We start from the raw sequence: 15380 nt of genomic DNA on the forward strand, positions 1-15380 counted from the left end.
GCAGCCATGACGTCACCCGGCAGGTTCGCCCTCATTAGCTGAACCGCCGGGGGCGTGGTCTAGCGCTCCATCGCTAGTTCTAATCTCAATTTTCATGTCTGTCTGAAAAACTCGCCGTGCAGAACGGTGGCCGCCCCTCGCAGTGGGCCTATCCCCACTGAGCGGTGGCTCTTGTCCCCCAGCACCCGCCATAGCAGGCGCTGCAGCAGCCAGCGGGGACCAAGCCTTAGGTACAGTGAGTCTGCTCACTCTGTAGTAGTCTGTGCCCAGCCTGCGTCTAGTAGAGCTGTTTCTTACTGGCCTGTCTCAACTTATTCAGCCACAGTAAGCCTGGAACAGAATACACATCTCGTACATTCAAAGTTACAGCTTCCCAGACAGTGGATTTTATATATATATACAGTGCTCGACAAACCTGGTCGCCAACTCGCCAGCTGCGATCGGATATTGGCTCGTGGCCAGTAACCTTTCCCCTGCTCTGCAAAAAAAAAATCCCGTTCGTAAAAAAAAAAAAATTCGTAGTTGATTGGCTGTGACGTGGGATGGAGTTGCCAGGACTTCAAACCGCCCTTTCTGCACTGGTAAGTAATGGGGGGGAGGGGGTTGAGTGCGTGTGTGTCTGCTGCTCCTCCTCCTCCTCATATCCTCCTGTATAATTGTGTCAGCTCCTATAATTTACAATTTACTGATCCGGTCATGGAGGAGTTTGGACAGATTCTTCAGGTGGGGGGAATTTAATGCACTTTAAATATTTATATACTATAGACACTGATACTGTACATCCTTCCCCCTCTCTCCGGTGCTCCCGCTGCCCGCACGGGTCGGAACATACTGTAAAAGCCGGGGGTTTTCCCTCCCCCCCCTCCGGTCCGCGCGGGTCACATACTGTACTGTCCGGGGTGTTTCTCGCCCCTCCCCCCTCCGGTGTTCCCGCTGCCCGCGCGGGTCACGTACTGTCCGGGGTGTTTCTCGCCCCCCCCCCCCCTCCGGTGTTCCCGCTGCCCGCGCGGGTCACGTAGTGGCCGGGGTGTTTCTCGCCCCCCCTCCGTTGTTCCCCCTGCCCGCGCGGGTCACGTAGTGGCCGGGGTGTTTCTCGCCCCCCCCCTCCGGTGTTCCCGCTACCAGCGCGAGTCACGTAGTGGCCGGGGTGTTTCTCGCCCCCCCCCCTCCGGTGTTCCCGCTACCAGCGCGAGTCACGTAGTGGCCGGGGTGTTTCTCGCCCCCCCCCCCCCCCTCCGGTGTTCCCGCTACCAGCGCGAGTCACGTAGTGGCCGGGGTGTTTCTCGCCCCCCCCCCCCCTCCGGTGTTCCCGCTACCAGCGCGAGTCACGTAGTGGCCGGGGTGTTTCTCGCCCCCCCTCCGTTGTTCCCCCTGCCCGCGCGGGTCACGTAGTGGCCGGGGTGTTTCTTCGCCCCTCCCTCTCCTGTGTTGCCGCTGCCCGCGCGGCTCTGCAGATGTTGCAGTTTCCGGTGATTCTCTCCCCTCGGTGCTCCCGTTGCTCGCGCGGGGCGGGAGGAAGTAGCGGGGTGTTTCTCCCCTCCGGTGCACGTCCCTTCCCGTGTGTGTGTATGGGTATGAGAGAGAGATTGAGAGTGTGTGTGTGTGAGTGTGTGTGTGTGTGTGTGTGTGTGTGAATATGTGTGTATGGGAGAGAGAGATTGTGTGTGTGTGTGGGAGAGAGAGATTGTGTGTGTGTGTGTGTGTGTGTGTGTGTGTGTGTGTGTGTGTGTGTGTGTGTGTGGGCGAGAGAGATGGAGTATTTGTGTTTGTGTGTGTGTATGGGTATGAGAGAGAATGTGTGTGTGCAGGACACCAGAGGTAACCCCCCAGTCAGTCACCCCCCCACTCAGTCAGTCACTCCCCCACCACCCCCACTCAGTCAGTCACCCCCCCACTCAGTCAGTCACCCCCCACTCAGTCAGTCACCCCCCCACCCAGTCACCCAGTAAGTCACCTCACCCCCCCCACCCAGTCAGTCACCCCACTCCCCCAGTCAGTCAAAAGTCACCCTGTCAGTCATCCCACCCCCCCACCCAGTCACCAAGTCAGTCATCCCACCCCCCCACCCAGTCACCAAGTCAGTCATCCCACCCCCCCACCCAGTCACCAAGTCAGTCATCCCACCCCCCCACCCAGTCACCAAGTCAGTCATCCCACCCCCCCACCCAGTCACCAAGTCAGTCATCCCACCCCCCACCCAGTCAGTCATCCCACCCCCCCACCCAGTCAGTCTTCCCCCCCACCCAGTCAGTCTTCCCCCCCACCCAGTCAGTCATCCCCCCCACCCAGTCAGTCATCCCCCCCACCCAGTCAGTCTTCCCCTCACCCAGTCAGTCTTCCCCCCACCCAGTCAGTCCACCCCCCACCCAGTCAGTCATCCCCCCCACCCAGTCAGTCTTCCCCCCACCCAGTCAGTCCACCCCCCACCCAGTCAAAGTCACCCAGTCAGTCATCCCACCCCCCCAGTCAGTCAGTTACCCCCCCCCCAGTCAGTCAGTTGCCTCCCCCCCGTCAGTCAGTTACCCCCGTCTCTCCCCCCTCTCTCTCTCCCCCCTGTCTCTCTCCCCCCTCTCTGTCTCTCTCCCCCCTCTCTCTCTCCACCCCTCTCTCTCTCCACCCCTCTCTCTCTCCACCCCCTCTCTGTCTCTCCACCCCCTCTCTGTCTCTCTCTCTCCCCTCTGTCTCTCTCTCCCCCTCTGTCTCTCTCTCTCCCCTCTCTGTCTCTCTCTCTCCCCTCTCTGTCTCTCTCTCCCCCCTCTCTGTCTCTCTCTCTCCCCCCTCTCTGTCTCTCTCTCTCCCCCCTCTCTGTCTCTCTCTCTCCCCCCTCTCTGTCTCTCCACCCCCTCTCTGTCTCTCTCTCTCCCCTCTGTCTCTCTCTCCCCTCTCTGTCTCTCTCTCCTCTCTGTCTCTCTCTCTCCCCTCTCTGTCTCTCTCTCCCCCCTCTCTGTCTCTCTCTCTGTCTCTCTCTCTCCCCCCTCTCTGTCTCTCTCTCTCCCCCCTCTCTGTCTCTCTCTCTCCCCCCTCTCTGTCTCTCTCCCCCTTCTCTGTCTTTCCCCTCTCTGTCTTTCCCCTCTCTGTCTTTCCCCTCTCTGTCTTTCCCCTCTCTGTCTTTCCCCTCTCTGTCTTTCCCCTCTCTGTCTTTCCCCTCTCTGTCTTTCCCCTCTCTGTCTTTCCCCTCTCTGTCTTTCCCCTCTCTGTCTGTCCCCTCTCTGTCTCTGTCCCCTCTCTGTCTCTGTCCCCTCTCTGCCTCTGTCCCCTCTCTGCCTCTGTCCCCTCTCTGTCTCTGTCCCCTCTCTGTCTCTGTCCCCTCTCTGCCTCTGTCCCCTCTCTGCCTCTGTCCCCTCTCTGCCTCTGTCCCCTCTCTGCCTCTGTCCCCTCTCTGCCTCTGTCCCCTCTCTGCCTCTGTCCCCTCTCTGCCTCTGTCCCCTCTCTGCCTCTGTCCCCTCTCTGCCTCTCTCCCCTCTCTGCCTCTCTCCCCTCTCTGTCTCTCTCCCCTCTCTGCCTCTCTCCCCTCTCTGTCTCTCTCCCCTCTCTGTCTCTCTCCCCTCTCTGTCTCTCTCCCCTCTCTGTCTCTCTCCCCTCTCTGTCTCTCTGACGCTCTGCCTCACACTCTGGATCTGGATATCTTATTTACCCTGTGTATCTTAACTGCCCTATACTACACCGAAATAACCTATATTCTGCTTTCTTCCAGATCTGACTCAAGCTTCACACGGGAGACATTGGAACCCCCCCTAACCCAGAAGACAGGTAGGAAACACATCCCCTCCAATGTAAAACATTGCGGGAATTAGGGTACCTGGACATTGAGGGACTGCGGATCAGGTAAGATCCCAGGCGGGATTGCTGCTTTAAATATTGTGAAGCGGGGGCATCCAGACACTGGTTAAGGGGTGCAGGAAACTAGTCATTCATTTCTGGCTTTTTTTTCTAGATCCGACATTTATACACACATACACTCAATCTCACACACACATACACACACACACACATACACACACACACACACACATACACACACACGTAACAAGGACTAATTGTAGTATAATGTAATACAATAAATAAACTTATGTCAAAAACGAATGTTCTTATTCGGGAATTTATTCAATTTATGTATTTTTTTTTAAAGCGGGGGCGGGACTAGGGGCGGGGTTGGGGGCGGGATTAGGTGGCGAGTAGATTTTTTGGTTCGGCGAGTAGATTTTTGGGTGATTTGTCAAGCACTGTATATATATATATATAATTATTTTTTAAAAGGCAGTACAATTTGGGGATGCAAACATTGATACTGTATGTCCTGTTATAATATTGGGATGAGTAAATCTATCCCTGACTCCTACTGTAATCAGTTCCCCAAATGGTTCTTTGACATGAGCAGTTTACGGTCAGTGAAGAGTACAAACATTTTCACACAGGGGGACTAGGAGAAATTGACTCTCTCAATCAGTATGTATCCTTTGTACAGTAGCATAGCTCCTGAAATCTGATACACCGCTAAATATATAAATGAAAAAATGAAAGACCCCAGTTACTTTTTTACAGGACAGTTTAGTACCTCTGTGGCGGTGCTCTGATTGGCCCCTGTTTCAAGTAAATATTTGACAACGTCAAGGTGGTTCTCTTGGGAAGCCATATAAAGAGGAGTGAAGCCATTCTGAAAATACAAAAAATACATAATTTCAGTTGATTTTTTTCTCCCTGATACAGTCAACACATTGCAGCACATTTCCTTACAGCCCCCAACATTCAAACCCCCCTTACATATCAGATGATAAAAATTAGCAATTTTTAAGAAGAAAAGGTTTCCTTTAATGCAGTGCTGCACAACTTTTTTTTAGCCGCGACCCCTATATTTAAATGTCCACTACATGAAACCCCCCCACCCGCAACCCACAAAAACATTAGGGGATTAACTCTGTGGCAGTCCCTGCCTTTGAATGGGACCCCGCAGCGTTAGTTTCTGTAGTTCCAGTCAGAGGATTAACTTGCACTACAGCATCAGCCTGTGTCTCCCTTCCTTGTCTCTTTCTCTCCCTCTCTCCCTCTGTCTCTCTCCCTCCCCCCATCTTTCCCCATCTTTCCCTCCATCCCTGTCTCGTTCTCCCCCCTCCCTGTCTCTCCCCAGCAGAAGCAGTCAGAAGTTAGCTCTATCTGCTCCATTCAGCCCGCAAGTGAATTCAGCCCATAGTAAATACAGATAATACTAGAAAACTTCTAAAGACTAAACCAAGTGGGCGCAGAAAGGAAGGAGCAGATAAGATAATAGTACAGGCTGAAAAAAAACTTAAATGCATGCTTGCTAATGCAAGAAGCCTGACAGATAAAATGGGGGAGCTTGAATTAATAGCTGCAAGGGAGCAGTATGATATCATAGGCATTACTGAAACATGGTGGGATGAAACTCATGACTGGACAGTTAATTTAGAGGGTTATTCCCTTTTTCGGAAGGATCGAACAAATAGAAGTGGAGGTGGAGTATGTTTATATGTTAAACCGGATCTAAAACCTATTATAAGGGATGATGTTTGTGAAGGGAATGATGAAAATGTAGAGACTTTGTGGATAGAAATTAGCAGTGGAGGTAAAAGTATTAAGAAAATGTTTGTGGGTATATGCTATAAACCACCAAATATCTGTGATATGGAGGAAGATAATATAGTTTTGCAAATGGAAAAGGCATCAAAACTGGGTCATGTTTGCATAATGGGGGATTTTAATTATCCAGACATAGACTGGGGCAATGAGATTAGCGTTACAACAAAAGGAAACAGGTTTTTGGGGGTGCTTAAAGACAATTATATGACCCAAATTATTGATGAACCAACCAGGAGAGGGGCAATACTGGATTTGGTCATATCAAACAATGTAGAAGTAATAGCAAATATTCAAGTCCTGGAAGATTTGGGTAATAGTGATCATAACATGGTCTCATTTGAAATAAATGATCAAAAAATAGATTTCTTGGGTTCAACAAAGACCTTAAACTTTAGAAAGGCAGATTTTAATAAACTGAGGTCTAATCTAGTATTAATACAATGGGATGTTGTTTTTGCAGGGAAAAATGTAGAAGATAAATGGGCAGTCTTTAAAACATTGTTAGAAAAGCACACTTATCAGTGTATACCCTTGGGTAATAAGTATAAAAGAAATAAGTCAAAACCAATGTGGCTAAATAAACAGGTAGGGGAGGAAATGGACAAGAAGAGGAAGGCGTTTAGATTCTTTAAGTCAGAAGGGACGGAGACATCGTATCAGAATTATAAGGAATGTAACAAAAATTGCAAAAGGGCAATCAAATTAGCAAAAATGGATAATGAAAAAAGGATTGCAATAGAAAGTAAGGTCAACCCTAAAAAGTTCTTTAAGTACCGTAATAACAAAAAAATGAGAAAAGAAAATATAGGACCCTTTCAGTGTGAAATGGGTAGGCAGATTATTGGAGATAAGGAAAAAGCAGAGGTATTAAACAAATTCTTCGCCTCTGTGTTTACCAGGGAAGAACCAAGTTCAATAGTAGTGCCGCAGGAGGAAGCCACAACCTCCATATTAATGACCAATTGGTTAACTGAGGAAGAAGTTCATAAGCGACTTGAAAAAATTTAAGTAAATAAGGCACCTGGCCCCGATGGCATACATCCAAGAGTTCTCAAGGAGTTAAGCTCAGTAATAGCCAAACCATAATATTTAATATTCAAGGACTCCATTTCCACAGGCTCAGTACCACAAGATTGGCATAAAGCAGATGTGGTGCCTATATTTAAAAAGGGAGCTAGATCACAACCGGGAAATTACAGACCTGTAAGCCTGACTTCAATAGTAGGGAAACTACTTGAAGGTTTAATATGGGATAATATTCAGGAATACCTAATGGAAAACAAAATTATTAGTAATAGTCAGCATGGATTTATGAAGGATAGATCTTGCCAAACTAACCTTATTTGTTTCTTTGAGGAGGTAAGTAGGAATTTAGACCAGGGTAATGCAGTTGATGTGGTCTACTTAGATTTTGCAAAGGCTTTTGATACGGTTTCACACAAGAGGTTGGTGTACAAAATAAAGAAAATTGGACTCGGTAATAATATATGCACCTGGATTGAAAACTGGTTAAAGGACAGACAACAGAGGGTTGTCATAAATGGAACTTTTTCAGGTTGGGCTAAAGTCGTGAGTGGAGTACCTCAGGGATCGGTACTGAGACCCCTGTTTTTTAACTTGTTTATTAATGACCTTGAGGTTGGGATAGAGAGCAAAGTCTCCATCTTTGCTGATGATACTAAATTGTGTAAGGTAATAGAATAAGAGCAGGATGTTATTTCTCTTCAGAAGGATTTGGAGAGACTGGAAACGTGGGCAGGTAAATGGCAAATTAGGTTTAATACAGATAAATGTAAGGTTATGAATTTGGGATGCAAGAATAAAATGGCGACTTAAAAATTAAATGGAGATATATTGGGGGAATCCTTGATGGAGAAGGATTTAGGAGTGCTTGTAGACTGCAGGCTTAGCAATAGTGCCCAATGTCATGCAGTAGCTGCAAAGGCAAACAAGATCTTATCTTGCATCAAACGGGCAATGGATGGAAGGGAAGTAAACATAATTATGCCCCTTTACAAAGCACTAGTAAGACCACACCTTGAATATGGAGTACAATTTTGGGCACCAATCCTAAGAAAAGACATTATGGAACTAGAGAGAGTGCAGAGAAGAACCACCAAATTAATAAAGGGAATGGACAATCTAACTTATGAGGAGAGGCTAGCTAAATTAGATTTATTTACATTAGAAAAGAGGCGTCTAAGAGGGGATATGATAACCATATACAAATATATTCGGGGACAATACAAGGAGCTTTCAAAAGAACTATTCATCCCACGGGCAGTACTAAGGACTCTGGGCCATCCCTTAAGGTTGGAGGAAAGGAAATTTCTCCAGCAACAAAGGAAAGGGTTCTTTACAGTAAGGGCAGTTAAAATGTGGAATTCATTACCCATGGAGACTGTGATGGCAGATACAATAGATTTGTTCAAAAAAAGGTTGGACATCTTTTTAGATGGGAAAGGTATACAGGGATATACCAAATAAGTATACATGGGAAAGATGTTGATCCAGGGATTAATCCGATTGCCAATTCTTGGAGTCAGGACGGAATTAATTTTTCTGTGTGCGATGGGGGTCCTTCGGCGACCCCCAGGAATTCTCTAATAAGACCCATGGGTTGGTCACCACTGCTTTAAAGAATAGCGACATTTGTATTGTTTGGTTATTTATTACTCTTGTAAATATTTTAAATGATGTGTACATTGTACCATACATACGTATATACCTTATCTCTTGTTTTGGTACGTTTGCCTCACTATATCGTTATAATGCACTATGGAATATGTTGGTACCTACAGTAAATGATTTCATATTACCAATAACATTTACAATTCATGCTTCCTGTTCTTATACTCTTTAGTTATCTGGAATTGAATTTGTAATGCTGTAGTCATGCAGAAGTGGCTGTGAGTTTTATGACTGGGCAGTAATGCTTTAATAAAGGTGACAAAGAAATTGAATTTTTTGTTATTTATGACCATCATTTACCATAAATGAAGAGCTGGACCAATTCATTGGTTTTTATCACTAGGGAATACCAACACAACAATTGAGATCTGTAACAGTGCATAACATGTTACAAAATACATGATACAAACCCTAAACCACAAATGTCAATTATAAACCCAAGTTGCTGATATATAAAAGGCTGTAGAGTCAGCTGTAAGACTGGCAAAAGATTCGTTTTTTTACAATGTACTGTATTCTTTAGGCATGTGTCAATATAGAAGCTCATGCCCATTTGATTAATTATATCATACATTTTGAGTCAACCTACTGTACGCAATGTGTATTCTCTTACTATGTACTTCATTTCAACTAATGATAATAAGAATGCATTCAAATCAAGGCGGATCATGTTGATCGTGACATGAGCACCAGACGAATGTTTCAGTCCCTTGTCAGAATAACAAACCAGCATCTGTCATTTCTGCTCAAACACAAGAGATCTTTCCCAATGTGTGCAAAAGGCTAGAAACTGACCAGTGGGGAAGACCAGATATAAAATGAGCTTGAACATCAGTCATTCGCGCTCAGTCACTGGCGCTCAATCACGACTCAGTTGGCATGTTTGCCAGCAGTATTGCAAACACCCAGAGGTATAACTAGCAAGGTGGTGCAGCTGATACCAATGGGATTTTGTATTTGATACACATGGTACAGATTTGTGCCCTTGAATTGCACCACTTTTTCCTACTTATCCCCATAGTTTGGTCAGCAGTGAGAGCCACAAATAAGTGAAGTCCTCAGTTCATTTATTTAGGTTTCAAATGGGATAATACTTTTAAGTCGCAAACAATACCATGATGGCAGAAACACATTTATGCTGTCTTAAAGTGGCAATGCAAGTGGGCGATTTTGTTTGCAATTTAGTTTTTTACATATTATTGAAGCAGGTGGTCTGCGGAGCTGAACCCCATTATTTTAAGCTCCGGAGACCCCAGCTTCCGGCGATACTTAAAAAGGGATCACATAATAGTGGAATTTCAAAGCTCCAGGGCCCTGCAGGCCAGTAGGAAGCTGTGATGTCATCCGGTGCGGCTTCCTATTGGCCCACGTAATGTGGGAGCTTTAAAAAGCAGAGATACCGGCGCCACCTTTGGAGCCAAGTATCTCCGGAAGCATGCGCCAATAGGAAGCCACGCCAATGACGTCCCAGCTTCCTGTATGTCCCGCTGGGACTGAGAGCTCTCAAAAGAGTACATATTGTGAACCACGGTAGCCTAGGAGAGCAGTTACCGGTACCTAATTCGCAGGTAAGTATCTCCGGAAGCAGGGGGTCCCCGGAGCTTAAAATAATGGGGTTCAGCTCCGGAGACCCCCTGCTTCAATCCTGTGTTAAAAAATAAAATAAAAACCATTTACCAGCAGATTATTTTATTCAGATGAAAAATAGGGTAAATACTACATCCCAGAAAATAGGTTCTAGCAGGTATCTGTAAGAAAGAAGTGCGAAATTCAGTTTTAGGGCTTTTGTAATAGTGTCCCTCCCCATAAAAATATGATCAGGAATGCACCTAATGCAATTAAATCTTTAGAGCTAGTTTGTGAGTGAAAACATATATGAAGCAGGAGGGGATAAATAGTTATATAACACAGGGAATAATGCTTCTTAGTTTGAATTTTGCAATCATAGACAAGCGTTTTGCAATTTAAGAGGCTATAATTGCCTCTGAATACGTTCTCCGGTATCAGATTCTTTTATCTGTAGAATTCAAATGTGGAAGCGTGCAAATGTTATTTATATCTATAACACAGGGTTGCAATATAAGAAATAGGATTTCAATCCCTTCCAAAGATTTCAATCGCTTCATAATCCTAACTAAAGAATCCTCCGGCTTTGATTACATAATGAAAGGTTACTCTTAATCCATTTTAATTGTTTGTTACATTTTTTACTCTGCTATAGTGTTAGTTTAATAGATTTAACTCTTTATAGTCACCTTTTTTTGTTTTTACCCACCATAACGTATATAATGTGTGGTTGAAACCTATCCCAGCATCACATTGCAAAACCAGTATAACCATCCTCAAACTGATGAGACCAAAAAGATTGGAATAGCTGTCTGTGGGTAGGTTTGCTGGTTATGCACTTCTTTAACCCAGGCTATGCTGAAAAGCTGTGTAATACGGCAGGTATAAGCAGGTTAAAATGGATAAGAAACAAAAAGTGACACACTGAGTGTTCATTGCATGTAATTTCCCAGAATCCCTGGCTGCAGTGGTAGCATTGTATACTAAGGCTGGGGCCATAGAGGGGTGAGGAGTTCGGAGTCGCGCTGACGCTGAGGCTCGCCTGCTGAAATCTGCGCGATTTCATGCCCATGCAGGCGAGCCAGCGGGCGCGATCGGAGGCGGGGGGAGACTGAGGGAGGCGGGGCAGTGACGTCGCTGGGCCAATCGCCGTGACGTTGACGCTGCTCCGCGCTGATTGGATGTTTTCAGCTGACAGCGCGCTGAAAAACAGCTTGGCTGCCGGCTGAAAAATCCAACTCCTCAGCACGCCTGCGGACGCTCACGTGAGCCCCCTCTCAAGGCATCCTCATTGAGGATGCAGGGGCTCAGCGCGGAGGGTCCGCACGGCTCAGCGCGGCCTGTCCTTCTATAGACTTGGCCTAAGAGATAATGGGAAAAAGCAGGGCTGCAGACCTACAGTATCTGAGACATGTGAATGTGCTCACAAGTTATATTTTTATTTGCTGTTGTTTAAAAAGAAATCTAGCCCTGCTATGTGAATAGGGTAATCTTCTTGCCTAGTGTGGGATTCATTAGCACTAAAGGTTGTATATTCGATATGCTGTGAAACTGCTTCTACTTGTCAGAAAATGTTTGCCCCATTCATCTGAATGAGGCGAAAAACTTCCCTCAAAAGGGGAAGTGGCTTCTTATCATATTGAAAATGGTCCGAAAAGGTTAATGATCAAAGGATAAAGACTTCAAAATGAAACACTGAGAATATATGAATGGTAAATTACCCAATAACCTTCTGAAGCAGCTGAGAAATACTTCCTGTCAGCAGTATCAGAATAGCACTCCAGGCATATACTGTGTCGGTTATTACTGGAGTCACCCACAAAAGAGACAAGTCTCTATTATATTGGATGAAAAGCCGCAGTTCATTTGCAAAAGCTATACTTCTTTCTGCCTTTACAACCTCGCTTAGCGGTCTTCTGAATACAGTATTTCAAATGTAAATAAATAAGTAACGGGCGAATCAAAGGGAATGTGCAAAATATTGTCATCATTTAAGAGTTTTACTAAATCTTTGCTACAGTATGTATTAACTTTCAGCATACTGTACAGTTCTAATCCTAACCTACCACAGTTTTGTATCATTCAATAACTGGTGCACTTCTAAACCACATGTACCCCTGCCCTATCTATTTAACAGATGGAGACTGTGGGTCTCCCCACAGAAGATGTCAGTGGACAACGGTAATTCATTTATTACACAAGATTAGAAACACTGAATTAAAACTTGGAGTATATGCCACAGTTGCTTGTGAAGCCAAATCCAATTACCCGCATAAAAATGTAGATGTCTTTTTCCAAAAACCATAGCGAATGAAGACTATAGAAGCACTGACTGGCACTGAGTTTGGAGCAGGGGAACCTGGTTCAATTCCCGGTGTCGGCTCCTTGTGACCTTGGGCAAGTCACTTTATCTCCCTGTGCCTCAGGCACTAAAAACATAGATTGTAAGCTCCACGGGGCAGGGACCTATGCCTGCAAAATGTCTGTAAAGCGCTACATAAAACTAGCAGCGCTATAAAAGAACAAACAATTATTATTATAATTAACATCAGAGTATTGGAAATGTTAGTACTACTTTTCTAAATACTGAGGGGCTTATTCTATATATCCACCAAAGCCGCCGTTGAACAAAAAAATCCCCATTGACTTCAATGGGAAACTTTGGCCATATCAGTCCAATTGGCTGTTATGGTGTATGTAGAATAAGCAGAACTACAAGTCTCATATAGCTTAAGACTTAGTTGAGTCATGAAATCTGCCTCATTTGTTTAATTTCTGTGGGGTTTACAAAACAGGAATGTTGTTTGGGTGTCAGGGCACAAAGACATGTCTTTCTTAATGATTTTTCTGTTCACTAGTGCTGTATTAAATATCTGCACATAATTCCCCTTTATAATGAAGTTCCTTTTATAATTGTCAATGATGCTTGTTTTGCAAGCGGTGAAAGTTTCCTAGGAATAAGTTGCACTCACACATGGAATGTGGTGGGCTGTGCAGCTGTGTTCATATTTACTGAAGAGCTATAGTATGTCTTCCTATGTAGGGATGAAATTACTGCTGAACTCGGCACCTAGTAACAAACACACATGGGAGGATGCAAACCTTCTCTAAAGGGCTGTAAAGGTAAAGGGATGCAAAAGGGGAAGGGAATGGGAAAAACACAAAATGTACAATAATATACTGTAGGTATACATAAAAATAAACCAGAAATCAATATTTAAATATCCAACACCTAGTACAGAATCCAAGGCACTAGGTACAAATATGTAGAAAATAAAAACAGTTTTGGTCGACACTCGCACATCAGAGTGATTAGACAAAATTATAAAGTATTGAAACCCCGTATGCTGCAATTTAATGTGAATTACAAAATAACCACAGGTTCCATACCAGATGGCATTTCTGAATATTACACTTAAGGATACTAGTAAGTTCTTCCATGGAAACAGGGAATCTCTGGACTCTTCCATTTGGTAGCCAAGGCTGCGCTTATAGTGCCGTCGATGGCGACAGCGACACGCCGGCGACGTCACGCTGCGGTCGCTGGAAAAATCAAGTTGACTTGACTTCCAGCGATCACGACCAAGCCGTCACTCCGTCGCGCCGCTGCTACTATAAGTGCACGCAACGGCGGCAATACATTTGTTTTGCCGCAAGGTCGCGTCGCCGGCACTATAAGTGCAGCCTAAGGCTTTTTTAGCGACAATAATAATTTGTGACAGTAATTTGTCTTCCTGACAACAGAGAACCTGTGAAGGCTCTAAAAATATAGGAAAGCATTTTAAAAATGTGTTCCTGAAATCGTGCTTCTTTAGAACATGTCCGCCAGACACATATAAAGGTTCCAATGTGACTGTTTCCAGTAATTTGTTGAAATGCTGGTACTGTATAAATTAAATGGTGCTTCAACGGGGTAACATACCAATCTATAAGTAACTCTATAATCATTTCCTTTACTGTATATTGAGTGGAGATTTAACTCTTTGCAGCTTTAGCCAGATATCCTTATGCCAGTTTAGTTGAAGCTCTCTCTCCTGCTCTCTTACGAATCGAACTTTGGTTAACACCGGCAAAATCAAAGTTTGATATAACGTTAGTATCAGTTTTAGCCCATATCCACAGTTTTCCCATATATATTCAAAACGTGTCAGTTTTCGAGCAACATCAGAACTAGGGAGCGAATTAATGAAATGTTTGATCTGCAAAATACAGTAACGGAATATTTCGGTAGTCAGTAAGGCATATTTCTAATGAAACAATTTTTCAGGACAGGTTCAAAATCCAAAACACAGGGACCAATACTAATGGGCTCCTGGTTACTGGTTTAACCAAGGCCTTCCTAATAGACAATGAATGGGAGAGGACTGAAAGGAAATAATGTTTTCTACTGATTTGATCTTTCCGAAGCCCGCAGTATTACTGGTAGCAATAGTGGTGAGAGTTCAGCTGCTTCTAGGTCAACCCAAGACGTCACTCCTAGGGGCAAAGACCATTCAATGATCTGAGACAATTGAGCATGTCCAGTAATACCTTTTCTAGCAGAGCAGGGATAGGCCAACATAGTTCAAAACAATATTGATTGCTTAATACGTGTGTGAGACACCCCCCAGATAACATTACTAATTGTTCTCTATAGAGCTAGAAAATTATTATTTGGAACTCTGAGTGTCTAAAAGATACCTAGCTGTAAATTGCTAATTATGGAAATTACAGACCAGCTGAATGAAGATGCTATAGGATATTTCTATCTGCAATGTGTTATATGAAATATGTAGAGGGTGGTCCTAGCTAAGGAAAGGATAAGTACTGTACACCATAACCCACAAAGAAGGGAAATCGTTCCAATTTAAGGCTGCACTCTTCAGAAAGTCCTGAAATTGAACTCGACAGCCACTAATATCAATATTAAAACGTAACGTTTATTTGTATGCCAAACTAATGATAAAATAAAGTTCAAATGGAATTAAACCAAGGGGTGTGCTGCCATCACTGTTGTATCTCAATGTGTGCGTTTCCTAATATTATAACTCTCTATTGAAATCACAACAGCTACTTTGTATTTTCAGCTTAATATACATCAATATCAAAATGAATACACAAATCCATTGATGATGATTTGCAGATAGTATGATGTTCAGGGTTACATTTCTACATCTAAACGTCTGTAGTAGATAATACAGGCAGTCCTCGGTTATCCGACACAATGCGTTATTCAAAATGGCGTTGGATAGCGAAACGTTGTAAAGCGAAACACGTTTTCCCATAGGAACACTGTTTAAATGAAAGGTTCCGTTCCTGAAGGCATTTTTAATGCTAAAATACACAAAATATTTTACACAGACAATAAGATACGCAGCACACACATAAATTATATCGTGCATATACTGTATTATATATATAATATAACATAATATATAATATAAAAATATAATATATTATATAGTATAATATATATATTATATGCACAAACAACTTTGCAACGCGTCGTCAGAGCGTTGGATAAGCCGTTTTGGCGTTGTAAAAATGAA

General features: G+C 44.3%; 1 protein-coding gene across 35 annotated transcripts in view; it reads right to left on the reverse strand.

Moving 5' to 3' along the window:
* The window catches only part of ANK2 (ankyrin 2), a 613918-nt gene that overhangs the window by 179084 nt on the left and 419454 nt on the right, over positions 1–15380 (reverse strand). For all 35 annotated transcript variants that reach the window (XM_075616768.1, XM_075616795.1, XM_075616740.1 and 32 more), the window contains one exon: positions 4556–4654. In XM_075616768.1, the coding sequence (XP_075472883.1) occupies positions 4556–4654 (99 nt within the window). The remainder of the gene's footprint in view (positions 1–4555; positions 4655–15380) is intronic.

Source organism: Ascaphus truei, chromosome 1 (genome assembly GCF_040206685.1).
Source record: "Ascaphus truei isolate aAscTru1 chromosome 1, aAscTru1.hap1, whole genome shotgun sequence".
Taxonomy (NCBI): Eukaryota; Metazoa; Chordata; class Amphibia; order Anura; family Ascaphidae; genus Ascaphus; species Ascaphus truei.